Source organism: Leuresthes tenuis, unplaced genomic scaffold (assembly GCF_036924035.1).
Source record: "Leuresthes tenuis unplaced genomic scaffold, fLeuTen1.0.hap1 SCAF_5, whole genome shotgun sequence".
NCBI lineage: Eukaryota > Metazoa > Chordata > Actinopteri > Atheriniformes > Atherinopsidae > Leuresthes > Leuresthes tenuis.
Genome location: NW_027325359.1, coordinates 36,505,468 through 36,533,449, shown reverse-complemented (window position 1 = coordinate 36,533,449; position 27,982 = coordinate 36,505,468). Strand labels below are relative to the sequence as shown.

Sequence of the window (27,982 nt, the reverse complement as noted above, 5' to 3'; positions counted from 1 at the left end):
CTCTTTATTAGAACACTATACAAAACAAATACAAATATCAAATCTAAGGCACAATCTGGAGGATTTTGGTCTGATTTAAACATGAATCCATCAGCAGGTTTAATCATCTCTCCACCTTCAGCTGAAGCTACACCTCAGACCTCCACCTCTGCGTCACGTTAAAATATCTCAAAGCTGCAATGATTTTTGTACAACTTTACAAATAAATAAATCTTCCATTTTAAAACCTCATCGGCAGATCTGAAACTCCACCTGCAGCTTCTCCTGCAGCTTCTCCTGCAGCTTCTCCTCCAGCTTCTCCTGCAGCTTCTCCTGCAGCTTCACCTCCAGCTTCACCTCCAGCTTCTCCTCCAGCTTCTCCTCCAGCTTCACCTCCAGCTTCACCTCCAGCTTCTCCTGCAGCTTCACCTCCAGCTTCACCTGCAGCTTCACCTCCAGCTTCTCCTGCAGCTTCACCTGCAGCTTCTCCTGCAGCTTCTCCTCCAGCTTCACCTCCAGCTTCTCCTCCAGCTTCTCCTCCAGCTTCTCCTCCAGCTTCTCCAGCAGACAGCTCCTAAAGGTCACCAGGAGGTGGATGACATGTGGCCTGATGGTGGCGCTGACGAGCAGCCGCTCTCATCGACGTCCGAAGCTCATTTCAGTTTGTAAAGTTTCATTTTTAAAAGATTTAAAGTTAAAACCTGTTCAAAGCATCTCAGTTCAGACGATAAAACACAACAGATTTAACCTGAGGAATAAAACTGATGAAGAACTTAAACACCATGAAACAGTGGAGCTCAGCTCTTCATCATGGGATCAGTTTCAGGAGCAGAACTGGACCAGTGATTGGCTCCTGGAGATGACATCACTCTGTTTGGCTGCTTTTTAATCAGCTTCGATTCTGAGAATCACTCATAAACTGATAATAATAGTAAAATAATGAGTTCATTCAGCTAATGAGGCAACTTCCTGTCAGATATGATTAAAATGCCCTGAAACCAGACTGATCCAACAAGGAGCCGAGCGGCACCAGGTTTCAGGGTCATTTTCTGGCGCTGATGGCAGCAGCTTCACTCAAGGTCCTGGTCCTCCATGATGGCCCGCAGAGCCTCCAGTCCCTCCACGGTCACAGTGAGGCTGCCGACCACATCGCCGCTGTCGTCCACGTCCAACACTGAAGAAAAATCACACAAACAGAGGGAAAGCTGTTATAACCGAGTTACAGTTTGGAACAGACACACCTGCACAGCTCTACCTTATACACTCTTATATACAATCTTACACTTTTACACACTCTTAAACACTCTCTTATACAATCTCAAACTTTTACACACTCTTAAACACTCTCTTATACAATCTCACACTTTTACACACTCTTAAACACTCTCTTATACAATCTTACACTTTTAAACACTCTTAAACACTCTCTTATACAATCTTACACTTTTACACACTCTTAAACACTCTCTTATACAATCTCACACTTTTACACTCTCTTATACAATCTTACACTTTTAAACACTCTTAAACACCCTCTTATACAATTTTACACTTTTAAACACTCTTAAACACTCTCTTATACAATCTTACACACTCTTAAACACTCTCTTATACAACCTTACTCTCTCTTATACAATCTTACACTCTCTTATACAATCTTACACTTTTACACACTCTTGAACACTCTTATACACTCTCTTATACAATCTTACACTTTTACACACTCTTGAACACTCTTATACAATCTTACACTTTTACACACTCTTGAACACTCTTACACAATCTTACACTCTCATACAATCTTACACTTTTACACACTCTTAAACACTCTTATAATCTCTCTTATACAATCTTACACACTCTTAAACACTCTCTTATACAACCTTACTCTCTCTTATACAATCTTACACTCTCTTATACAATCTTACACTTTTACACACTCTTGAACACTCTTATACACTCTCTTATACAATCTTACACTTTTACACACTCTTGAACACTCTTATACAATCTTACACTTTTACACACTCTTGAACACTCTTATACAATCTTACACTTTTACACACTCTTGAACACTCTCTTATACAATCTTACACACTCTTGAACACTCTTATACAATCTTACACACTCTTGAACACTCTTATACAATCTTACACACTCTTGAACACTCTTATACAATCTTACACACTCTTGAACACTCTTATACAATCTTACACACTCTTGAACACTCTTATACAATCTTACACACTCTTGAACACTCTTATACAATCTTACACACTCTTGAACACTCTTATACAATCTTACACACTCTTGAACACTCTTATACAATCTTACACACTCTTGAACACTCTTATACAATTTTACACTCTTATACAATCTTACACACTCTTGAACACTCTTATACAATCTTACACACTCTTATACAATTTTACACTCTTGAACACTCTTATACAATCTTATACTCTCTTATACAATCTTACACTTTTACACACTCTTGAACACTCTTATACTCTCTCTTATACAATCTTACACTTTTACACACTCTTGAACACTCTTATACAATCTTACACACTCTTGAACACTCTTATACAATCTTACACACTCTTGAACACTCTTATACAATCTTACACACTCTTGAACACTCTTATACAATCTTACACACTCTTGAACACTCTTATACAATCTTACACACTCTTGAACACTCTTATACAATCTTACACACTCTTGAACACTCTTATACAATTTTACACTTATACAATCTTACACACTCTTGAACACTCTTATACAATCTTACACACTCTTGAACACTCTTACACACTCTTATACAATTTTACACTCTTGAACACTCTTATACAATCTTATACTCTCTTATACAATCTTACACTTTTACACACTCTTGAACACTCTTATACTCTCTCTTATACAATCTTACACTTTTACACACTCTTGAACACTCTTATACAATCTTACACTTTTACATACTCTTAAACACTCTTATACAATCTTATACTTTTACATACTCTTGAACACTCTTATACAATCTTATACTTTTACATACTCTTGAACACTCTTATACAATCTTACACTCTCTTGAACACTCTTATACAATCTTACACACTCTTGAACACTCTTACACAATCTTACACTCTCATACAATCTTACCCTTTTACACACTCTTAAACACTCTTATAATCTCTCTTATACAATCTTACACACTCTTAAACACTCTCTTATACAACCTTACTCTCTCTTATACAATCTTACACTCTCTTATACAATCTTACACTTTTACACACTCTTGAACACTCTTATACAATCTTACACTTTTACACACTCTTGAACACTCTTATACAATCTTACACTTTTACACACTCTTGAACACTCTCTTATACAATCTTACACACTCTTGAACACTCTTATACAATCTTACACACTCTTGAACACTCTTATACAATCTTACACACTCTTGAACACTCTTATACAATCTTACACACTCTTGAACACTCTTATACAATCTTAAACACTCTTGAACACTCTTACACAATCTTACACTCTCATACAATCTTACACTTTTACACACTCTTAAACACTCTTATAATCTCTCTTATACAATCTTACACACTCTTAAACACTCTCTTATACAACCTTACTCTCTCTTATACAATCTTACACTCTCTTATACAATCTTACACTTTTACACACTCTTGAACACTCTTATACACTCTCTTATACAATCTTACACTTTTACACACTCTTGAACACTCTTATACAATCTTACACTTTTACACACTCTTGAACACTCTTATACAATCTTACACTTTTAGACACTCTTGAACACTCTCTTATACAATCTTACACACTCTTGAACACTCTTATACAATCTTACACACTCTTGAACACTCTTATACAATCTTACACACTCTTGAACACTCTTATACAATCTTACACACTCTTGAACACTCTTATACAATCTTACACACTCTTGAACACTCTTATACAATCTTACACACTCTTGAACACTCTTATACAATCTTACACACTCTTGAACACTCTTATACAATTTTACACTCTTATACAATCTTACACACTCTTGAACACTCTTATACAATCTTACACACTCTTATACAATTTTACACTCTTGAACACTCTTATACAATCTTATACTCTCTTATACAATCTTACACTTTTACACACTCTTGAACACTCTTATACTCTCTCTTATACAATCTTACACTTTTACACACTCTTGAACACTCTTATACAATCTTACACACTCTTGAACACTCTTATACAATCTTACACACTCTTGAACACTCTTATACAATCTTACACACTCTTGAACACTCTTATACAATCTTACACACTCTTGAACACTCTTATACAATCTTACACACTCTTGAACACTCTTATACAATCTTACACACTCTTGAACACTCTTATACAATTTTACACTTATACAATCTTACACACTCTTGAACACTCTTATACAATCTTACACACTCTTGAACACTCTTACACACTCTTATACAATTTTACACTCTTGAACACTCTTATACAATCTTATACTCTCTTATACAATCTTACACTTTTACACACTCTTGAACACTCTTATACTCTCTCTTATACAATCTTACACTTTTACACACTCTTGAACACTCTTATACAATCTTACACTTTTACATACTCTTAAACACTCTTATACAATCTTATACTTTTACATACTCTTGAACACTCTTATACAATCTTATACTTTTACATACTCTTGAACACTCTTATACAATCTTACACTCTCTTGAACACTCTTATACAATCTTACACACTCTTGAACACTCTTACACAATCTTACACTCTCATACAATCTTACCCTTTTACACACTCTTAAACACTCTTATAATCTCTCTTATACAATCTTACACACTCTTAAACACTCTCTTATACAACCTTACTCTCTCTTATACAATCTTACACTCTCTTATACAATCTTACACTTTTACACACTCTTGAACACTCTTATACAATCTTACACTTTTACACACTCTTGAACACTCTTATACAATCTTACACTTTTACACACTCTTGAACACTCTCTTATACAATCTTACACACTCTTGAACACTCTTATACAATCTTACACACTCTTGAACACTCTTATACAATCTTACACACTCTTGAACACTCTTATACAATCTTACACACTCTTGAACACTCTTATACAATCTTACACACTCTTGAACACTCTTATACAATCTTACACACTCTTGAACACTCTTATACAATTTTACACTCTTATACAATCTTACACACTCTTGAACACTCTTATACAATCTTACACACTCTTGAACACTCTTATACAATCTTACACACTCTTATACAATTTTACACTCTTGAACACTCTTATACAATCTTATACTCTCTTATACAATCTTACACTTTTACACACTCTTGAACACTCTTATACTCTCTCTTATACAATCTTACACTTTTACACACTCTTGAACACTCTTATACAATCTTACACACTCTTGAACACTCTTATACAATCTTACACACTCTTGAACACTCTTATACAATCTTACACACTCTTGAACACTCTTATACAATCTTACACACTCTTGAACACTCTTATACAATCTTACACACTCTTGAACACTCTTATACAATTTTACACTTATACAATCTTACACACTCTTGAACACTCTTATACAATCTTACACACTCTTGAACACTCTTACACACTCTTATACAATTTTACACTCTTGAACACTCTTATACAATCTTATACTCTCTTATACAATCTTACACTTTTACACACTCTTGAACACTCTTATACTCTCTCTTATACAATCTTACACTTTTACACACTCTTGAACACTCTTATACAATCTTACACTTTTACATACTCTTAAACACTCTTATACAATCTTATACTTTTACATACTCTTAAACACTCTTATACAATCTTATACTTTTACATACTCTTGAACACTCTTATACAATCTTATACTTTTACATACTCTTGAACACTCTTATACAATCTTACACTCTCTTGAACACTCTTATACAATCTTACACACTCTTGAACACTCTTATACAATCTTACACTTTTACATACTCTTAAACACTCTTATACAATCTTATACTTTTACATACTCTTGAACACTCTTATACAATCTTATACTTTTACATACTCTTGAACACTCTTATACAATCTTACACTCTCTTGAACACTCTTATACAATCTTACACACTCTTGAACACTCTTACACAATCTTACACTCTCATACAATCTTACCCTTTTACACACTCTTAAACACTCTTATAATCTCTCTTATACAATCTTACACACTCTTAAACACTCTCTTATACAACCTTACTCTCTCTTATACAATCTTACACTCTCTTATACAATCTTACACTTTTACACACTCTTGAACACTCTTATACAATCTTACACTTTTACATACTCTTAAACACTCTTATACAATCTTATACTTTTACATACTCTTAAACACTCTTATACAATCTTATACTTTTACATACTCTTGAACACTCTTATACAATCTTATACTTTTACATACTCTTGAACACTCTTATACAATCTTACACTCTCTTGAACACTCTTATACAATCTTACACACTCTTGAACACTCTTATACAATCTTACACTTTTACATACTCTTAAACACTCTTATACAATCTTATACTTTTACATACTCTTGAACACTCTTATACAATCTTATACTTTTACATACTCTTGAACACTCTTATACAATCTTACACTCTCTTGAACACTCTTATACAATCTTACACACTCTTGAACACTCTTACACAATCTTACACTCTCATACAATCTTACCCTTTTACACACTCTTAAACACTCTTATAATCTCTCTTATACAATCTTACACACTCTTAAACACTCTCTTATACAACCTTACTCTCTCTTATACAATCTTACACTCTCTTATACAATCTTACACTTTTACACACTCTTGAACACTCTTATACACTCTCTTATACAATCTTACACTTTTACACACTCTTGAACACTCTTATACAATCTTACACTTTTACACACTCTTGAACACTCTCTTATACAATCTTACACACTCTTGAACACTCTTATACAATCTTACACACTCTTGAACACTCTTATACAATCTTACACACTCTTGAACACTCTTATACAATCTTACACACTCTTGAACACTCTTATACAATCTTACACACTCTTGAACACTCTTATACAATCTTACACACTCTTGAACACTCTTATACAATCTTACACACTCTTGAACACTCTTATACAATTTTACACTCTTATACAATCTTACACACTCTTGAACACTCTTATACAATCTTACACACTCTTGAACACTCTTATACAATCTTACACACTCTTATACAATTTTACACTCTCTTATACAATCTTACACTTTTACACACTCTTGAACACTCTTATACTCTCTCTTATACAATCTTACACTTTTACACACTCTTGAACACTCTTATACAATCTTACACACTCTTGAACACTCTTATACAATCTTACACACTCTTGAACACTCTTATACAATCTTACACACTCTTGAACACTCTTATACAATCTTACACACTCTTGAACACTCTTATACAATCTTACACACTCTTGAACACTCTTATACAATCTTACACACTCTTGAACACTCTTATACAATTTTACACTTATACAATCTTACACACTCTTGAACACTCTTACACACTCTTATACAATTTTACACTCTTGAACACTCTTATACAATCTTATACTCTCTTATACAATCTTACACTTTTACACACTCTTGAACACTCTTATACTCTCTCTTATACAATCTTACACTTTTACACACTCTTGAACACTCTTATACAATCTTACACTTTTACATACTCTTAAACACTCTTATACAATCTTATACTTTTACATACTCTTGAACACTCTTATACAATCTTATACTTTTACATACTCTTGAACACTCTTATACAATCTTACACTCTCTTGAACACTCTTATACAATCTTACACACTCTTGAACACTCTTATACAATCTTATACTTTTACATACTCTTGAACACTCTTATACAATCTTACACTCTCTTGAACACTCTTATACAATCTTACACACTCTTGAACACTCTTATACAATCTTACACACTCTTGAACACTCTTATACAATCTTACACACTCTTGAACACTCTTATACAATCTTACACACTCTTGAACACTCTTACACACTCTTGAACACTCTTATACAATCTTACACTTTTACATACTCTTAAACACTCTTATACAATCTTATACTTTTACATACTCTTGAACACTCTTATACAATCTTACACTCTCTTGAACACTCTTATACAATCTTACACACTCTTGAACACTCTTATACAATCTTACACACTCTTGAACACTCTTATACAATCTTACACACTCTTGAACACTCTTATACAATCTTACACACTCTTGAACACTCTTATACAATCTTACACACTCTTGAACACTCTTATACAATTTTACACTTATACAATCTTACACACTCTTGAACACTCTTATACAATCTTACACACTCTTGAACACTCTTATACAATCTTACACACTCTTATACAATTTTACACTCTTGAACACTCTTATACAATCTTATACTCTCTTATACAATCTTACACTTTTACACACTCTTGAACACTCTTATACTCTCTCTTATACAATCTTACACTTTTACACACTCTTGAACACTCTTATACAATCTTACACTTTTACATACTCTTAAACACTCTTATACAATCTTACACTTTTACACACTCTTGAACACTCTTATACAATATTACACTTTTACACAATCTTGAACACTCTTAAACAATCTCACACTTTTACACACTCTTATTCTCTCTCTTATACAATCTCACACTTTTACACACTCTTATTCTCTCTCTTATACAATCTCACACTTTTACACACTCTTAAACAATCTTACACTCTCTTATACAATCTTACACTTTTACACAGTCTTAAACACTCTTAAACAATCTCACACTTTTACACACTTATACAATCTCACACTTTTACACACTCTTATTCTCTCTCTTATACAATCTCACACTTTTACACACTCTTAAACAATCTTACACTCTCTTATACAATATTACACTTTTACACTCTTATACTTTTACACACTTTTAAACACTCTTATTCTCTCTCTTATACAATCTTACACTTTTACACACTCTTATTCTCTCTCTTATACAATATTACACTTTTACACTCTTATAGACTCTTACACACTCTTATTCTCTCTCTTATACAATCTTACACTTTTACATACTCTTAAACACTCTTATACTCTCTTATACAATCTCACACCTTTACACACTCTTAAACACTCTCTTATACAATCTTACACTTTTACATACTCTTAAACACTCTTATACTCTCTTATACAATCTCACACCTTTACACACTCTTAAACACTCTCTTATACAATCTTACACTTTTACACACTCTTAAACACTCTCTTATACAATCTTACACTCTTATGTGTGTATGTGTGTGTGTGCTGACCGCTCAGGCTGGTCTCCATCAGGTCTCGCCGTGTCTCCAGGATCTCAGGTATCCTCAGGAAGGCCACGCCCACATCTTCACACTCCCTCTCCTGCTCCTCTTCCTCTGGCGGCTCGCTAACCACTGTGAACCGGATCCTGTTCAGAAACATGTCGAGTCACATGACCCACCGACAGTTAGAGGTTTAACATCGACCCTAGACCTGGAAAATTCATCTGAACAAAAGATTTACAGCAAAATTTTGAACATTTATCAAAAACAATGAGCTTCTGCAATTGGACGGAGGGGAAGCCAGCAGCCAATCACAGAGCAGTCGGTGACAGGAACAGTTCTGGGGTTTAGGCTTGTGTTACAGTTCCATCAGACTGATGACTGACCCAGTTTCCTGTGAGGTGACGGTACTGATGAGGGTTCTGTTGTGGTGTCAGCTGCAGCCACCCTGAGTGACACCGTCTCACAGGAGCTTCCTTCCTCTGACTCCGAACTCTTTGTTATGTTAGCCGGATCAGTTTCCAAACACTGAAACAATCCCTCAAGTTCCACAGAACTTTATCACGTCCATTAATCAGAAGCAGGGAACTCCACCCGACCCGTTAAACACAGCAGGAACGCTCTTATCGGGTAATAACAGCAGGTTACCTGATGGTTCTGAGGAATTCTGCAGAACTCGCAGTACAAGTTCAAACATTTGGACCGTTAAAGAGGGCGGAGCTTACTGAGACGAGTTTCTGAGGTTTTCATGACCAAAACAACACAGAAACAGAACAGCACCTCCTTCTTCTTCCATTCATTTAAACCGCGGTTCGAGGGGGTCATTTTAGGGCCCGATGGTGCATTCATGACAGATGGGAAATCTGAATATCTAACTTCAGACAAAGACAGATTTCCCATCGGGATATAAAACATCAAGCAAAGTACTGATTGAGCATTATTAGCCATTTTATTTCTTCAGATAAGTAATAAGAGGAGAGATTTGACGTTAATATCAAAGCAAAAGGCTGAATAGTCTGAATGTCACCCCTCTGAGGTGCATTGAATGCAGCATCATCTGAAGTGAACCCTCCCAATCTGTCTCTTTAATGATTGTTTTTCATCTTCAACGTAAAACAGAATCTTTTTCATTCGTTTAAACAGTTTCTAACTGTCAGTAAGAGTGAGTGTGTTCACACCTTCACCTTAACGGCAGGTGTGGACGGGCCTCAGAACCCTGAACTGTTCCAGCATTCAGAACTTTATGAAGATTATTAAAGGAGTGGATGAGCTGCTTTATGAGCTGCTGCTTCGTCTCGTTTCATTAGCTACCGGCTGTCTCTCATCCTGCCTTCCTCACCTCTCCATCTGAGGGTTTCGACCCTGCAGGACTCCTCTGAGCAGCCGCCGCCTCGCCGCGTAGTTCTCAGCGTCCACGGGAATCACTGCAGGGCAACAGACAAACATCACAAACTCAGAGATGAAACATCTCACCGCTCCGTCACTGAGGCTCAGAGCTCAAAGCAAAGTTATGTTTCCATCCGGTTCTCCTGCGAGGCTTTGAAATCCTGAGAAAGAAAGAATATCCAAGTAAATCCAAACCAACAGAGATGTGTTTCAGACACACGATGTAAAGGGATTCTGAAAAGAAGTCCGATCAGTTTTAAATAAAAGAACGAGGCCATTTCTCCTGTTTCTAAAGAAGAAACGAGGGAAGAAGCTGAATGGCTTCAGATGGAGCTGATCAGACCACACTCTCTGTGGCAGGTTTATCACATCACAGGCCGACCTGGTTCCCATGCATCTCTGCAACAGGAGGTGGACGGCATCAGAGTCCAGGAAGATGCCGGAAGTTCAGACTAAAACCAGATGTTTTGTCAGGTAGTTTGTCACATGTTCAGAGAACATAAGCAGTGAACAAACTGAACCTGCTTGAGTTGTCTGAGTGTTTATGTTTTTTTTAATGTTTTTATGCATTTATCAGACGCTTTTATCCAAAGCAACTTACAGGTAGGCAGGTAGGCTAAGGGGGTCTTGCCTATGGACCCCTACTGAAGGTAATACCTTTCATGCAGGGGATTTGAACCCAGGTCTCCCACATGGAAGGTGGGAATTATACCACTACACATTATCCATGGATGGATGGATGGATGGATGGATGGATGGATGGATGGATGGATGATTATGGATGGATGGATGGATGGATGGATGATGGATGGATGGATGGATGGATGGATGGATGATGGATGGATGAATAGATGGATGGATGGATGAATAGATTGATGGATGGATGGATGGATGGATGGATGATGGATGGATGGATGGATGGATGATGGATGGATGATGACTATCCAGTCCCGTGTAGTTTGGTTAGTTTTGGTCTCGGTATCAGAAGCTGTGGATCTCAGCTTTGCTACAGAAGTTCTGTGGAACTTTCATTGGGTTAAAACCAAAGACTTAGGAAGTGAGGACCAATGAGGACACAGCTGAGGACACGTCATGATCTGCCTGGAAAGCTGCTGTTTGTACCAAAGTGTGGGATTCAAACATGCAGACGAACAGATCAACTCTCTGACCAACCTTTGCTGTAGTTGTAGTTGATGCTCCGGCCCTGTTGGGGTTTGGGCAGAGAGACGGGGGTCTCCTCTGTGGGCAGATCCAGGATAGAGTACTCCACAAACAGACGGACCACGCTGTCGTCCTTCGCCGGCCGGGACCGCGGCCTCAGGCTCAGAGACACGACCTCGACCCGGAGCCGCTCCGACGGCTGCAGACCAGCACAGAAGGACGAGTCACTCCAGCTCTGCTCATTTATATATAACAGATGTAATCAACTCATCCTGGGAGCTCGGCAGCTTCTCCTAAACCTTTTCTTCTCACACATTAACTCTCGGGTGATTAGTTAACCACAACCGATCAAACAGCTTCTCAGTCATCGATGATCAGCTGCTGAGGACTCTGAAGCCTGAGTGTGAGGCGTTCACTGACCTTCCTCTCCGCCGCCAGGCCCTGAACGATGCAGTCATCGCTGTCGGACTGAGCCGAGTCTCTCCGATCGTCTGCAGCCGCGGGAGCCTCCTCCACATCTGGACAGGAAGCAGGAGAGCAGCAACAACAAAGAAGAAGAAGAAGAAGAAGAAGACTGTGATTCCACTGTTCGGGAGGGAGTAAAAACACAGTCTTTGACCTCTGAGGATTACCACGTTTAAGATTTATCGTCAGGAAAGATGGTCGTTAAAAACAAACTGGTTCAAACTGGTTTACTCGGGTAACAGGAAGGGTTACCTGATGATAAGGAACAAAAACCCTGAGGCACATCCTCCTGATCGTACAGTTTAAGTTTGGACAAAGGTCCACATCCAGTCCAGGCTCCTGGGTCGCCCCAGGGCTCGGTGCTGGGACCCCTTCCCTTTTAAACACAAGGAGCTGTTCGTGGATCTCTGAAGAACTGAAGCAATGCCTCTGAACTGTAAATTATGTCTCTTTTCCCTCCCTTTTATTGGATTTTCATTCAATCGGGTCATACCTGCAGCTTGGTTTAATGGTCTGAACATCATCAGAATCCAGCATCACTGGACTGGAACCAGAACCACTGAGCAGCCACAGATATGAGATGAATTCCCAGAGACCCGGTTAGTGTTTTCAGTCCTTTTTAACGGACTTTCTGGGAGATGCTTTTATGTTGTTGCGATATAAAGTGATGTTTAGTGAGGATTTTGGCCCCTACAGATGGTCCAGAACCAGGAGGAGCGTCTGCTGTTCCATCAACCAAACGGGTCACATGACCTCCACCGGCTGCCTGATCAGATCCAGTCCCTGATGCTGCCCACAGAGAGACTTCTGGGCTAAACTCAGTCATACAGGCTCCTTCTGGACCTCTGAGTTCCTCTCAGGAGCCTCGCCTGGTTCTGCCGTCCCTACAAACAGGGCAGTCCGAGTCCAGACTGTTCTCCCTGGTGGAACCAGCTACCAGATCACAGACTCTCCAACACACCGAACTCACTCTGACTCTGGACTTCTGGGCCGGTTCCACTTGGACCAGACTGTCTGACTCTTCTGAAGCTTTGGTGTTGCTCAGAACTCGGAGGTACCTCAGTGTAAAGGTGTCTGATACTGATCATTTCCATGATGTCAGCTTTTATTGGACGTTTCTCATGATCAACATTCATTAAAACTCGCTGACCTTCAATGAGTTCCTCAGAGAGATCGGAGTCATCAGAGCAGGACTGAGCGCTCGGGATCAGCTGTCCCTCAGAGACGTGCGACTCTTCCTCATCATCCTCTTCCTCTGTGGCGCTCTGAAGAGCTCTCGACACCACCTGAGAATACGAACACAGTTTCAGGCAGGTGAGTCACAGTTTCAGGCAGGTGAGTCACAGTTTCAGGCAGGTGAGTCACAGTTTCAGGCAGGTGAGTCACAGTTTCAGGCAGGTGAGTCACAGTTTCAGGCAGGTGAGTCACAGTTTCAGGCAGGTGGGTCACAGTTTCAGGCAGGTGAGTCACAGTTTCAGGCAGGTGAGTCACAGTTTCAGGCAGGTGGGTCACAGTTTCAGGCAGGTGAGTCACAGTTTCAGGCAGGTGAGTCACAGTTTCAGGCAGGAGGGTCACAGTTTCAGGCAGGTGGGTCACAGTTTCAGGCAGGTGAGTCACAGTTTCAGGCAGGTGAGTCACCGTTTCAGGCAGGTGAGTCACAGTTTCAGGCAGGTGAGTCACAGTTTCAGGCAGGTCAGTCACAGTTTCAGGCAGGTGAGTCACAGTTTCAGGCAGGTGAGTCACAGTTTCAGGCAGGTGGGTCACAGTTTCAGGCAGGTGAGTCACAGTTTCAGGCAGGTGAGTCACAGTTTCAGGCAGGTGAGTCACAGTTTCAGGCAGGTCAGTCACAGTTTCAGGCAGGTGAGTCACAGTTTCAGGCAGGTGAGTCACAGTTTCAGGCAGGTGGGTCACAGTTTCAGGCAGGTGAGTCACAGTTTCAGGCAGGTGAGTCACAGTTTCAGGCAGGTGAGTCACAGTTTCAGGCAGGTCAGTCACAGTTTCAGGCAGGTGGGTCACAGTTTCAGGCAGGTGGGTCACAGTTTCAGGCAGGTGAGTCACAGTTTCAGGCAGGTGAGTCACAGTTTCAGGCAGGTGAGTCACAGTTTCAGGCAGGGGAGTCACAGTTTCAGGCAGGTGAGTCACAGTTTCAGGCAGGTGAGTCACAGTTTCAGGCAGGTGAGTCACAGTTTCAGGCAGGTAGGTCACAGTTTCAGGCAGGTGAGTCACAGGTGAGTCACAGTTTCAGGCAGGTGAGTCACAGTCTCAGGCAGGTGGGTCACAGTTTCAGGCAGGTGAGTCACAGTTTCAGGCAGGTGAGTCACAGTTTCAGGCAGGTGAGTCACAGTTTCAGGCAGGTGAGTCACAGTTTCAGGCAGGTGAGTCACAGTTTCAGGCAGGTGGGTCACAGTCTCAGGCAGGTGGGTCACAGTTTCAGGCAGGTGAGTCACAGTTTCAGGCAGGTGAGTCACAGTTTCAGGCAGGTGAGTCACAGTTTCAGGCAGGTGAGTCACAGTTTCAGGCAGGTGAGTCACAGTTTCAGGCAGGTGAGTCACAGTTTCAGGCAGGTCAGTCACAGTTTCAGGCAGGTGAGTCACAGTTTCAGGCAGGTGAGTCACAGTTTCAGGCAGGTGAGTCACAGTTTCAGGCAGGTCAGTCACAGTTTCAGGCAGGTGAGTCACAGTTTCAGGCAGGTGAGTCACAGTTTCAGGCAGGTGAGTCACAGTTTCAGGCAGGTGAGTCACAGTTTCAGGCAGGTGAGTCACAGTTTCAGGCAGGTGAGTCACAGTTTCAGGCAGGTGAGTCACAGTTTCAGGCAGGTGGGTCACAGTTTCAGGCAGGTGAGTCACAGTTTCAGGCAGGTGAGTCACAGTTTCAGGCAGGTCAGTCACAGTTTCAGGCAGGTGAGTCACAGTTTCAGGCAGGTCAGTCACAGTTTCAGGCAGGTGAGTCACAGTTTCAGGCAGGTGGGTCACAGTTTCAGGCAGGTGAGTCACAGTTTCAGGCAGGTGAGTCACAGTTTCAGGCAGGTCAGTCACAGTTTCAGGCAGGTGGGTCACAGTTTCAGGCAGGTGAGTCACAGTTTCAGGCAGGTGAGTCACAGTTTCAGGCAGGTGAGTCACAGTTTCAGGCAGGTGAGTCACAGTTTCAGGCAGGTGAGTCACAGTTTCAGGCAGGTGAGTCACAGTTTCAGGCAGGTGAGTCACAGTTTCAGGCAGGTGAGTCACAGTTTCAGGCAGGTAGGTCACAGTTTCAGGCAGGTGAGTCACAGGTGAGTCACAGTTTCAGGCAGGTGAGTCACAGTCTCAGGCAGGTGGGTCACAGTTTCAGGCAGGTGAGTCACAGTTTCAGGCAGGTGAGTCACAGTTTCAGGCAGGTGAGTCACAGTTTCAGGCAGGTGAGTCACAGTTTCAGGCAGGTGAGTCACAGTTTCAGGCAGGTGAGTCACAGTTTCAGGCAGGTGAGTCACAGTTTCAGGCAGGTCAGTCACAGTTTCAGGCAGGTGAGTCACAGTTTCAGGCAGGTGAGTCACAGTTTCAGGCAGGTGAGTCACAGTTTCAGGCAGGTCAGTCACAGTTTCAGGCAGGTGAGTCACAGTTTCAGGCAGGTGGGTCACAGTTTCAGGCAGGTGAGTCACAGTTTCAGGCAGGTGAGTCACAGTTTCAGGCAGGTCAGTCACAGTATCAGGCAGGTGAGTCACAGTTTCAGGCAGGTGGGTCACAGTTTCAGGCAGGTGAGTCACAGTTTCAGGCAGGTCAGTCACAGTATCAGGCAGGTGAGTCACAGTTTCAGGCAGGTGGGTCACAGTTTCAGGCAGGTGAGTCACAGTTTCAGGCAGGTCAGTCACAGTTTCAGGCAGGTGAGTCACAGTTTCAGGCAGGTGAGTCACAGTTTCAGGCAGGTGAGTCACAGTTTCAGGCAGGTGAGTCACAGTTTCAGGCAGGGGAGTCACAGTTTCAGGCAGGGGAGTCACAGTTTCAGGCAGGTGAGTCACAGTTTCAGGCAGGTGAGTCACAGTTTCAGGCAGGTGAGTCACAGTTTCAGGCAGGTGGGTCACAGTTTCAGGCAGGTGGGTCACAGTTTCAGGCAGGTCAGTCACAGTTTCAGGCAGGTGAGTCACAGTTTCAGGCAGGTGAGTCACAGTTTCAGGCAGGTGAGTCACAGTTTCAGGCAGGTCAGTCACAGTATCAGGCAGGTGAGTCACAGTTTCAGGCAGGTCAGTCACAGTTTCAGGCAGGTGAGTCACAGTTTCAGGCAGGTGGGTCACAGTTTCAGGCAGGTGAGTCACAGTTTCAGGCAGGTCAGTCACAGTATCAGGCAGGTGAGTCACAGTTTCAGGCAGGTGGGTCACAGTTTCAGGCAGGTGAGTCACAGTTTCAGGCAGGTGAGTCACAGTTTCAGGCAGGTGAGTCACAGTTTCAGGCAGGTGGGTCACAGTTTCAGGCAGGGGAGTCACAGTTTCAGGCAGGTGGGTCACAGTTTCAGGCAGGTGAGTCACAGTTTCAGGCAGGTGAGTCACAGTTTCAGGCAGGTCAGTCACAGTTTCAGGCAGGTGAGTCACAGTTTCAGGCAGGTGGGTCACAGTTTCAGGCAGGTGAGTCACAGTTTCAGGCAGGTGGGTCACAGTTTCAGGCAGGTGAGTCACAGTTTCAGGCAGGTGGGTCACAGTTTCAGGCAGGTGAGTCACAGTTTCAGGCAGGTCAGTCACAGTTTCAGGCAGGTGAGTCACAGTTTCAGGCAGGTGAGTCACAGTTTCAGGCAGGTGAGTCACAGTTTCAGGCAGGTGGGTCACAGTTTCAGGCAGGTGAGTCACAGTTTCAGGCAGGTGAGTCACAGTTTCAGGCAGGCGAGTCACAGTTTCAGGCAGGTGAGTCACAGTTTCAGGCAGGTGAGTCACAGTTTCAGGCAGGTGAGTCACAGTTTCAGGCAGGTGAGTCACAGCTGACGGCCTCCTGTCAGCTCAGGAAGTGACCGATGAGGAGCGACCACGGTCCATTCAGCTCGGTTGCTTTCTCTGATGCTGTGTTTTACAGGAGAGCTCTGCCTCGGACCTTCAGGCAGGAACCTTCTGACTATCTAAAACACCTGGATCAAACTGGCGGTTACTGATGGAAGCCATCACTGTGTGAGGAGGGTATTTAGTTTAGCAAACAAGTTTTTATTAAGAGCTTCCTGATAAAAATAGAACCTTAAACTAAGCTTTTCCTTTTAATCCGAGGGAGTTTGGATAGAAAAATCCTCCTTTTGTGGTTTGGGGCAGATTCTGGGAGCTCAGCTCTTAGTTTTGGGCCCATCGATCTGAAAATGTGGCGTTCAGGGTCTGCTTCAGATGATGCTGCATTCACTGCACCTCAGAAATGGGAAGTTTCAACCATTTTGCTTTTTCTTTTCACATTAAACTCTAACATCATCAGCGATAAGTTGCTCTACCAGCACTTTGTTAAATGTTTTATAGCAACAAGGAAACTTGACTTCAAACTCGCCGTCTTTCATTTTCTAGCCACTAAGAACTGAAGCAGAACTCAAGAGGAATGGAGGTCATTTACTGTCTGATCCCTCAGAAAAAAGGCAGATTGTGTCTTTAAGTCTGTGCTGAGACTGAGGAGGCAGGTTTCAGGCGGTTTGAGTTGCTGGGGTTTGGAGTTTTTACGCGTTTTATGTTCATGTGGCGTCTGTTAGAAACAGTCGGTACCATAGTTTCTACCTGTGAGACTGTCTCACAGAACATAATAAACCCCAGAAACCATCCTGTGGACTTTAGAGCAAAGTATATATTCAAAAACAGCTGAGCTCAGCGGGAACAACGACACAGACACGCTGTACATAAAACAGTATTTATGGAAGGTATGAACAGGATAGATGGGTTTAGAGAGTCTTCTCTCTAAGTCTCAGACATTCTGCCTGTAACTTCAGAGGCTTTTTAAACTTCCAGCTCCAGGTTTCCTTCAGATGAAGTCAGCCTTCAATAAGAAGTCAGTCTGAGCTGTTCTATCTGCTGATGGTTCATCGTGAGGCTCTTTATAATCAGGGTTTACCTTGACAGCAGGTGGGAGCGTTGCTCTCTTCTCCGCAGACACAGCAGGACTCGCCGCCACACTCCGGTCCTCAAACTAACAGAAACACAAAAATCATCACTTTTTCTGTCCCTAAAAGGTAAAAACATCCATCTAATATCAGCTAAGATGTGCACAGAGCGCCATCTTTAATAATCTGAGTGGGAGGACGCTGCTCAGCGCGCTGGAGCTCGTCGTGACGCAATGTTCCCTCTAAGCTAGAAAATCTATGCAGCGCATAAAATAAAATTCACCATAAACGTGTTAATTAATATCTAATATTAGACCGAATCTAATCTATTTAATTAGACCAATAATGTGTTTTTCTGTACCGTTTTTCAATGTAACGCAGTGAGTGTGCAGCCAATCACAGCATTGATAGTTCTTGTAACCGTGCAGGTTAGCTTGCTAACAACAGTGCGGCGGAGTTAAGAAACGCAACCCATGATGGCGACACATCCACTCACCAAGCCAAAGTACAAAAGAAATTATTTTAAGATGGAATGGCTGTCTGAGTGCAAATAGAAGAACAAGCGGTGAAGCTGGGTGAGAAAGGTCGACTGGTACGAAGCCACCAACCTGGACAAAGTGTTTGGAGAAGTGAGAAGGACAGACGTGTAAAATAAGGTGAAACTAAAGTCAAATTTGTGCATATTCTAGTGACATTTATTAAGATTTTTTTATTTTAAAAAAACTGTGTAATTAGATATTTTGCAGACAAACTTACAGGAATTCCCACTGTATTACAAGCTACAGCACATGTGAATGTTTTAATGTGAACTAAATGTTATGTCTGCCTCATTTCTTCCAGAACCGGACCCTCAGCCAGGCCAAAGCGTGACTCTCACACAACATATAACATACTAAACATCTCATGAACACCAACAAGATCTGTCTTTTTCATTTTAAGTGAGCCAAATCGCTTATATTCAAAGTAAACTAATGAAAACTGCTGCCGTGATTTGATTCTTTTAATGTAACTTGCTATGATCCAAGGTTTTGAACAGGTGTGTGGTCACATCTGATGTTGCTCACAGCGGTCCTCAGTGTGCTCAGGGAGCTTTTTGTGCCCAGACACATGAAAAATTAGAGGGAACATTGGTCGGGACAAACCTCTTTCTGAGCGGAGAGCTCCCCGTTTCCAGTGGTGCATTCAGGCGTTCTCACCCGGCGGTCGGCGGCTGTGGACTCTGTGAATGTGACTCGTTTGGCGGCCGCTCCGTCCCTCTCTTGCGTCCTCTGTCTCCTGAGTTTGGGCAGCGGTGCCTGATGGTCAGAATGAGAGGAAAACGTTCTGTTCTCTGCAGAAACTCGAGGAACAAACACTGAAATCCAGGTGTTAGCAGGTGTTAGTGATCAATAGAAAAAGGCTTTACTGTCAGCTGGAGGCTCCTGAGACCCAGAACAGGTTCAGCTGAGTAAAAGTGACGCCATTTTCTTTACTTCTTCACAGCTGTGGCTGCTTTAAAATCCCCTGTTCTGAGTTTCATTTCATTTCTAAATATTCCAACACTGAATCGGAGTGTGCCTCCTCCTGCTTTAGGTGCTGAGCTCAGCCGCTGAAACAGCTGCTGAACGGCTGCTGAACAGCTGCTGAACAGCTGCTGAACAGCTGCTGAACAGCTGCTGAACAGCTGCTGAAACAGCTGCAGAACGGCTGCAGAACAGCTGCTGAAACAGCTGCTGAAACAGCTGCAGAACAGCTGCAGAACAGCTGCAGAACAGCTGCTGAACAGCTGCTGAAACGACTGCAGAACAGCTGCTGAAACAGCTGCAGAACGGCTGCAGAACAGCTGCAGAACGACTGCTGAACAGCTGCTGAACAGCTGCTGAAACAGCTGCTGAACAGCTGCTGAACAGCTGCTGAAACGACTGCAGAACAGCTGCTGAAACAGCTGCAGAACAGCTGCAGAACAGCTGCTGAACAGCTGCTGAACAGCTGCTGAAACAGCTGCAGAACGGCTGCAGAACAGCTGCTGAAACAGCTGCTGAAACAGCTGCAGAACAGCTGCAGAACAGCTGCAGAACAGCTGCTGAACAGCTGCTGAAACGACTGCAGAACAGCTGCTGAAACAGCTGCAGAACGGCTGCAGAACAGCTGCAGAACGACTGCTGAACAGCTGCTGAACAGCTGCTGAAACAGCTGCTGAACAGCTGCTGAACAGCTGCTGAAACGACTGCAGAACAGCTGCTGAAACAGCTGCAGAACGGCTGCAGAACAGCTGCAGAACAGCTGCAGAACGACTGCTGGAACAGCTGCAGAACCGCTGCAGAACAGCTGCTGAAACAGCTGCAGAACAGCTGCTGAACAGCTGCTGAACAGCTGCAGAACAGCTGCTGAACAGCTGCTGAACAGCTGCTGAACAGCTGCAGAACAGCTGCTGAACAGCTGCTGAACAGCTGCTGAACAGCTGCTGAACAGCTGCTGAAACAGCTGCAGAACAGCTGCTGAACAGCTGCTGAAACAGCTGCAGAACAGCTGCTGAAACAGCTGCAGAACAGCTGCAGAACAGCTGCTGGAACAGCTGCAGAACAGCTGCAGAACAGCTGCTGAACAGCTGCTGAACAGCTGCTGAACAGCTGCTGAAACAGCTGCTAAACGGCTGCTGAAACAGCTGCAGAACAGCTGCAGAACAGCTGCTGGAACAGCTGCAGAACAGCTGCAGAACAGCTGCTGAACAGCTGCTGAAACAGCTGCTGAACAGCTGCTGAACAGCTGCTGAAACAGCTGCAGAACAGCTGCTGAACAGCATGAGCCCCGGTCTGAACACCTGACCTCTCTGTCCTGCTTCTTGTCCATCGGTGTGTCTTTGATGCTCCTCAGCGGTGAATCAGCTGGATCCTCCTTCTCCTCTGGGATGAATCCAACCTCTGCAGCAGCCATGATGGAGCCTGCTGCTGGGAGCTCAGTGAGCTTCCACCTCAGAGTCACTTCTATACGGCCAGCAGGAAGTCCAGAGTGATCAGCCAAGTCAAACACACCTGCAGGACCCAAACAGTTGGACTCGGTTAGCTGGATGGTGCATAAAGAAAGAGCAGGAAGAGAAGAAGCCGCAGACGGATCATGTGATGGTTTATGGGAGCAGGTTTTCATCTCTTTTTATGAGCGATCTTAAATAAAAAGCCTTAAAGTGAACATAGATGCAGGTAAGCCCCACCTGAGATGACCTGCTCAGAGGCCAGAGGCAGCAGAGGCACTCGGGCCTTCCCCAGGTAGGCGTCCATCTGCTCCTCTTTGGCGTCGAACACGTAGAACTGAAGCTCCTCGTTCCTCAGGTACCGGTCCAGATCTGCGCCTGGCAGGACGCCGTAGGACTGGAGGTCGTGGAACTCGGGGTCGCGGCGATCGTGAACGATGGCGGTGGGATAGTCGGGGAAGCTGAAGAACTTGTAGACGACGTAGGGACTGGGCTGCTGGGAGCTCCTGGACCGGAGGTCTGTGCAGCGGCGGACGGCGATGGCGAGCTCGTTCCAGCTGCTGCTGCTGGGCTGAAGGTGATGATGTCACCCAAACAGAAGCAACAACAGCTTCAAAGTTTCACTGCTTTATCAGGCAACTGATCCATAATTAATCATTCTTTAAGCCCGATTATCGGACGATTTGGTCACATGCAACAAAGCCAGAGGGCTGCAGGTGTGTTTAAGCTGCCTGAGGCGTACCTGTGAGGGCTCGCCGAGGGCCGCGGGGATGAAGCCCAGCGCCTTCCTCTTCTCTCCGTACCGCCGCAGCGTCTCCGCCACGGGGAACCTCAGCCTCACCCAGAAGTCCACGGAGCCGAAGGACCGCAGCTCCTCACGTGTCCCTGAGAACCACATGACCTTCACATGACCTTCATATGACCTTCAGTGCTCCGCCACACGAAGCCATGCAGCCACAGCCTCTGTTTAATGTGAATTCTGTTGATGTTCAGTGAAACGTCTTCTTTATTTTTCACACATTACATCATATCTTTGCTACAGCTGCTTGTAAAAACTGGTTATTTCCGCATTATTTGCACATCTGTGTGTCTTTTAGCTCAGCTAACTGCAGTCTAACTGGATGTGTGCACAGAACCAGCAGCTAAAGCTGATTCTGGTTCTGATTCTGCTGTGAACGGTGATAAAAATCCCAGTAAACTGACAGTAACATCAGAGGGTTTAAGCTCATTAATGATGGGAACATTTAGGCATTTTAACGGCGATCTGAGTAAAACTTCTTCTTCTTCTTCTCTGCCCAGCTCCCATGTATAAAAGCTTCTGTGTGACTGCAGACCGCCATGCTGTCCGTGACACCGATGGACCTTTCTAATGTGAAATAAATGCATAAAAGTGACTTCTTAGCTGCCTTTGACTGGCTTTTGAAAGGCTGAGAAGGTTTTTCTGAACAGGATTTGGTTTAACCAACTTTACTTCAGGAGGTGCTGTGGTGCGGTTTGATTTCTCTGCCGGTTCTGGTTCTGGTTCAGACTCACCAACCAGCGGGACGCTGCCCTGCAGCTTCCCGTCCTGCTCCAGCAGCCGCTGCAGCCTCAGCTGGGCCCTGGCCAGCGTCCTCCACTCCAGGCCCAAGGCCTGATGCAGCTCCACTGTAACCGCGCCCCTTTGCACGTAGTCCAGGAAGTGGTCGTCCACGCTCACCGTGAACCTCGAGGTGAAGCCGTACCGGGGGTTGAGGCCCATCACCACCGGGGTGGAGTGAGCCTCAAACAGGTAGAAGGAGTAAGTGCAGAAGGTGGATGGGTCGGCGTCCCCCAGAGCCTGCATGGCGGGCGGAGACAGCGTGGCGCCGACTATCTGCAGCTCCAGGAGGTTTTCCCCACGTTCCAGGTGGACAGTTCCTTCAAACCGATCCGCCTCGCCTGCACCTGCCGGGTCGGGCTCCAACACGGAGGTCTTGGTGCTGTAGGCGACGTCTCTGAACTGAGCTGTGGAGCAGAAACAGGGCAGCTTCAGTGCAAAAACACCGTCTGGGGTCGCTGAGCAGTTAAAATGAACACATTACTGCCTCCAACATCAGCTGAGGAACAATTATTTGAGTTAACCGCCGTCTGTTGGGCAGGAAAGGTTCCAGGGAACCAAAGGGAGGATTTTAGCTCTGAGTCTAAGGAACAGGGGGCCAACCTGCATCTCTGGGACACATTTCTGAGGATTCTGGGTGCTGTCAGGGTCAGAGGTCGCTCCTCAAGCGATTATTGGAGCTGCATCTGGGTTTAAATGTGTTCATTTAAAGAGGAAAGAGATTTATAAGCTGTGGTGGAGATCAAAGCTGAGACAGGACTGCTGGGAAAATGTAAAAGTTCAGCCTCAGGTTTCATGACTTTCCAGGTAATCTCGCTCCCTGGTTTGAATTCTTTGTTGTAGTATTTGTGTTGTTTGATAACAGATGTGTCTGAGTTTTGGATGAGTACCTTCCAGTCTGCTGATTTTTGCCGCCCTGGCCTCCAGCACCTGAGCCTGGCGCTCCAGCTTCTGCTGGAACTCGACCTTCTCGCTCTTCATCCTCTGCAGCACAGCTTCCAGCTCAGCCTGAGGCACCAGAACAGAAGTCAGACTGATCTGTGATCCCGTTTCAGGCTGAAAAGGTAGAGACCCTCAGGTTCGGGTGTTTTTCTCTGCCCCCCCACCTTGTAGTCCCTGCTGATCTGGCTCTCCATGTTCAGCAGGTTTCTGGTCTTCTCCAGCTCCTGGATGGTTTCGGCGTGAGCGGCTCTCAGCTCCCTGACGGCGCTCTCTGTGCCGCTGCTCGCCTCCTCCACGTCTGCCAGGAAGCCCAGGTCCCCGCTCCGCTGGGATTTACGCTTCTGAGGCACAAAAAGTCAAGTTAGACACAGCGATCATAACCCAAGAAACTCCCAGCTTCATCCTCCACTCACTTTAATAAGCAGCAGCGCCTCGGTGAGTTCAGCCACGTTGTATTCATCCTCCTAAAGGGCACAGAGAAGAACGTCAGGCTGACGTTTCATGTTTCATGAAGTTCTTAATGACCGAGCTCCATCACATCTTAAAGATCTCACAGTTGGATATTTCCCCAACAGAGCACTTTGCTCTCAGGCTGCAGGTTTCCTTGTGGTTCCCAGAGTTTCTAAAAGCAGAATGGGAGGCAGAGCCTTCAGTTATCAGGCCCCTAAAAGCAGAATGGGAGGCAGAGCCTTCAGTTATCAGGCCCCTAAAAGCAGAATGGGAGGCAGAGCCTTCAGTTATCAGGCCCCTAAAAGCAGAATGGGAGGCAGAGCCTTCAGTTATCAGGCACCTAAAAGCAGAATGGGAGGCAGAGCCTTCAGTTATCAGGCCCCTAAAAGCAGAATGGGAGGCAGAGCCTTCAGTTATCAGGCCCCTAAAAGCAGAATGGGAGGCAGAGCCTTCAGTTATCAGGCCCCTAAAAGCAGAATGGGAGGCAGAGCCTTCAGTTATCAGGCCCCTAAAAGCAGAATGGGAGGTAGAGCCTTCAGTTATCAGGCCCCTAAAAGCAGAATGGGAGGCAGAGCCTTCAGTTATCAGGCCCCTAAAAGCAGAATGGGAGGCAGAGCCTTCAGTTATCAGGCCCCTAAAAGCAGAATGGGAGGCAGAGCCTTCAGTTATCAGGCCCCTAAAAGCAGAATGGGAGGCAGAGCCTTCAGTTATCAGGCCCCTAAAAGCAGAATGGGAGGCAGAGCCTTCAGTTATCAGGCCCCTAAAAGCAGAATGGGAGGCAGAGCCTTCAGTTATCAGGCCCCTAAAAGCAGAATGGGAGGCAGAGCCTTCAGTTATCAGGCCCCTAAAAGCAGAATGGGAGGCAGAGCCTTCAGTTATCAGGCCCCTAAAAGCAGAATGGGAGGCAGAGCCTTCAGTTATCAGGCCCCTAAAAGCAGAATGGGAGGCAGAGCCTTCAGTTATCAGGCCCCTCTCTGTGGAACCAGCTGCCAGTTTGGCTTCAGGAAGCAGACACCCTCTCTACCTTTAAGATCAGGCTCAAACTTTCCTTTCTGATGAAGCTTATAGTTAGGGATGGCTCAGGTGAGCCTGAAACATCCCATAGTTAAGCTGCTATAGGCCCAGACTGCTGGGGGAGCTCATCTGTCACACCTTTCCTCACTTTGCTCTCTTTTCCCCCTGTTTAATTTCTCAAATGATATTATGTACATGTGACATTATTGTGGTTATTAACTTGTGTTTCCCTGTTCCAGCAGGTATCCTTTGAATGGTGTTTTTCCCCCTCTTTTCCCTCTTTTCTGTCCTCTCAAACCCCAGCTGGTCGAGGCTTGAATTGGACTATTTTACTTAAGTGCCTTGAGATGACTGTAATTGTTGTAATCTGGCGCTTTATAAATAAAGTTGAATTGAATAACTGCAGCAGCTCACTCTGCTGTAGAACTTCAGCCGGTTGCTCAGTTCCTCCAGTCGCTGCTTCTGTTCCAGAAACTGGACATGAAGTCTGGTGTTCTCCTCTGTCAGCTGCTCGTTTTTCTCTGCAACACAATCACAGGGAAGAGATCAAAGGATGTGCAGCAGTGGTTTCTTCTCAGAGGAAGTGAATCAGAGCAGGTCTCACAGATGTAAACACACCCCTCTCAGCCTTGATTTTGTCCAGAATCTCATTTTTGTCGACGAGGTCGGCCTTCAGCGCCGTCTCCAGCTGACTGATCTGTAGCTTCAGCTGCTGCTCCTGGAGCTGCCACTTCTGCTGCTGAGACACATCGAAGGCGCTGCAAACACACCGACACAGGAACCTGAGCAGGTGACACACCTGAGCAGGCGACACACCTGAGCAGGTGACACCTGAGCAGGTGACACCTGAGCAGGCGACACACCTGAGCAGGTGACACCTGAGCAGGTGACACCTGAGCAGGCGACACACCTGAGCAGGTGACACCTGAGCAGGTGACACCTGAGCAGGTGACACCTGAGCAGGCGACACACCTGAGCAGGCGACACACCTGAGCAGGTGACACCTGAGCAGGTGACACCTGAGCAGGCGACACACCTGAGCAGGTGACACCTGAGCAGGTGACACCTGAGCAGGCGACACACCTGAGCAGGCGACACACCTGAGCAGGTGACACCTGAGCAGGCGACACACCTGAGCAGGCGACACACCTGAGCAGGCGACACACCTGAGCAGGTGACACCTGAGCAGGTGACACCTGAGCAGGCGACACACCTGAGCAGGTGACACCTGAGCAGGTGACACCTGAGCAGGTGACACCTGAGCAGGCGACACACCTGAGCAGGCGACACACCTGAGCAGGTGACACCTGAGCAGGCGACACACCTGAGCAGGCGACACACCTGAGCAGGCGACACACCTGAGCAGGTGACACACCTGAGCAGGTGACACACCTGAGCAGGCGACACACCTGAGCAGGTGACACCTGAGCAGGTGACACCTGAGCAGGTGACACCTGAGCAGGTGACACACCTGAGCAGGTGACACACCTGAGCAGGTGACACACCTGAGCAGGTGACTCACCTGAGCAGGCGACACACCTGAGCAGGCGACACACCTGAGCAGGCGACACACCTGAGCAGGCGACACACCTGAGCAGGCGACACACCTGAGCAGGCGACACACCTGAGCAGGTGACACCTGAGCAGGCGACACACCTGAGCAGGCGACACACCTGAGCAGGTGACACACCTGAGCAGGTGACACACCTGAGCAGGCGACACACCTGAGCAGGCGACACACCTGAGCAGGCGACACCTGAGCAGGTGACACACCTGAGCAGGCGACTCACCTGAGCAGGCGACACACCTGAGCAGGCGACACACCTGAGCAGGCGACACACCTGAGCAGGCGACTCACCTGAGCAGGCGACACACCTGAGCAGGCGACACACCTGAGCAGGCGACACACCTGAGCAGGTGACACACCTGAGCAGGAAACACCTGAGCAGGAAACACCTGAGCAGGCGACACACCTGAGCAGGCGACACACCTGAGCAGGCGACTCACCTGAGCAGGCGACACACCTGAGCAGGCGACACACCTGAGCAGGCGACACACCTGAGCAGGTGACACACCTGAGCAGGAAACACCTGAGCAGGAAACACCTGAGCAGGCGACACACCTGAGCAGGCGACACACCTGAGCAGGCGACACACCTGAGCTGACACACCTGAGCTGACACACCTGAGCAGGCGACACACCTGAGCAGGCGACACACCTGAGCAGGCGACACACCTGAGCTGACACACCTGAGCAGGCGACACACCTGAGCAGGTGACACCTGAGCAGGTGACACACCTGAGCAGGCGACACACCTGAGCAGGCGACACACCTGAGCAGGCGACACACCTGAGCAGGCGACACACCTGAGCAGGTGACACCTGAGCAGGCGACACACCTGAGCAGGTGACACCTGAGCAGGCGACACACCTGAGCAGGTGACACAATGAAGCATATGTCGTGGGAATCTATCACGA

At 45.0% G+C, this 27,982-nt stretch overlaps 1 protein-coding gene across 1 annotated transcript in view; it reads right to left on the bottom strand.

The window, feature by feature from the left end:
- Positions 1 to 492: 492 nt before the first annotated feature.
- Positions 493 to 27,982, bottom strand: part of rpgrip1l (RPGRIP1 like) — a 38,551-nt gene continuing 11,061 nt past the window's right edge. Inside the window, exons 10-26 of the mRNA XM_072386768.1 lie at positions 26,124 to 26,263; positions 25,920 to 26,026; positions 24,455 to 24,505; positions 24,206 to 24,382; positions 23,990 to 24,107; positions 23,054 to 23,506; positions 22,263 to 22,405; positions 21,761 to 22,091; positions 21,379 to 21,584; positions 19,716 to 19,868; positions 18,585 to 18,659; positions 13,703 to 13,838; positions 12,508 to 12,605; positions 12,100 to 12,286; positions 10,880 to 10,964; positions 9,550 to 9,686; positions 493 to 1,153 (exon numbers count right to left, since the gene is read on the bottom strand). Of these exons, the coding sequence (XP_072242869.1) occupies positions 1,050 to 1,153; positions 9,550 to 9,686; positions 10,880 to 10,964; positions 12,100 to 12,286; positions 12,508 to 12,605; positions 13,703 to 13,838; positions 18,585 to 18,659; positions 19,716 to 19,868; positions 21,379 to 21,584; positions 21,761 to 22,091; positions 22,263 to 22,405; positions 23,054 to 23,506; positions 23,990 to 24,107; positions 24,206 to 24,382; positions 24,455 to 24,505; positions 25,920 to 26,026; positions 26,124 to 26,263 (2,701 nt within the window). The 3' untranslated portion in view covers positions 493 to 1,049. The remainder of the gene's footprint in view (positions 1,154 to 9,549; positions 9,687 to 10,879; positions 10,965 to 12,099; positions 12,287 to 12,507; positions 12,606 to 13,702; positions 13,839 to 18,584; positions 18,660 to 19,715; positions 19,869 to 21,378; positions 21,585 to 21,760; positions 22,092 to 22,262; positions 22,406 to 23,053; positions 23,507 to 23,989; positions 24,108 to 24,205; positions 24,383 to 24,454; positions 24,506 to 25,919; positions 26,027 to 26,123; positions 26,264 to 27,982) is intronic.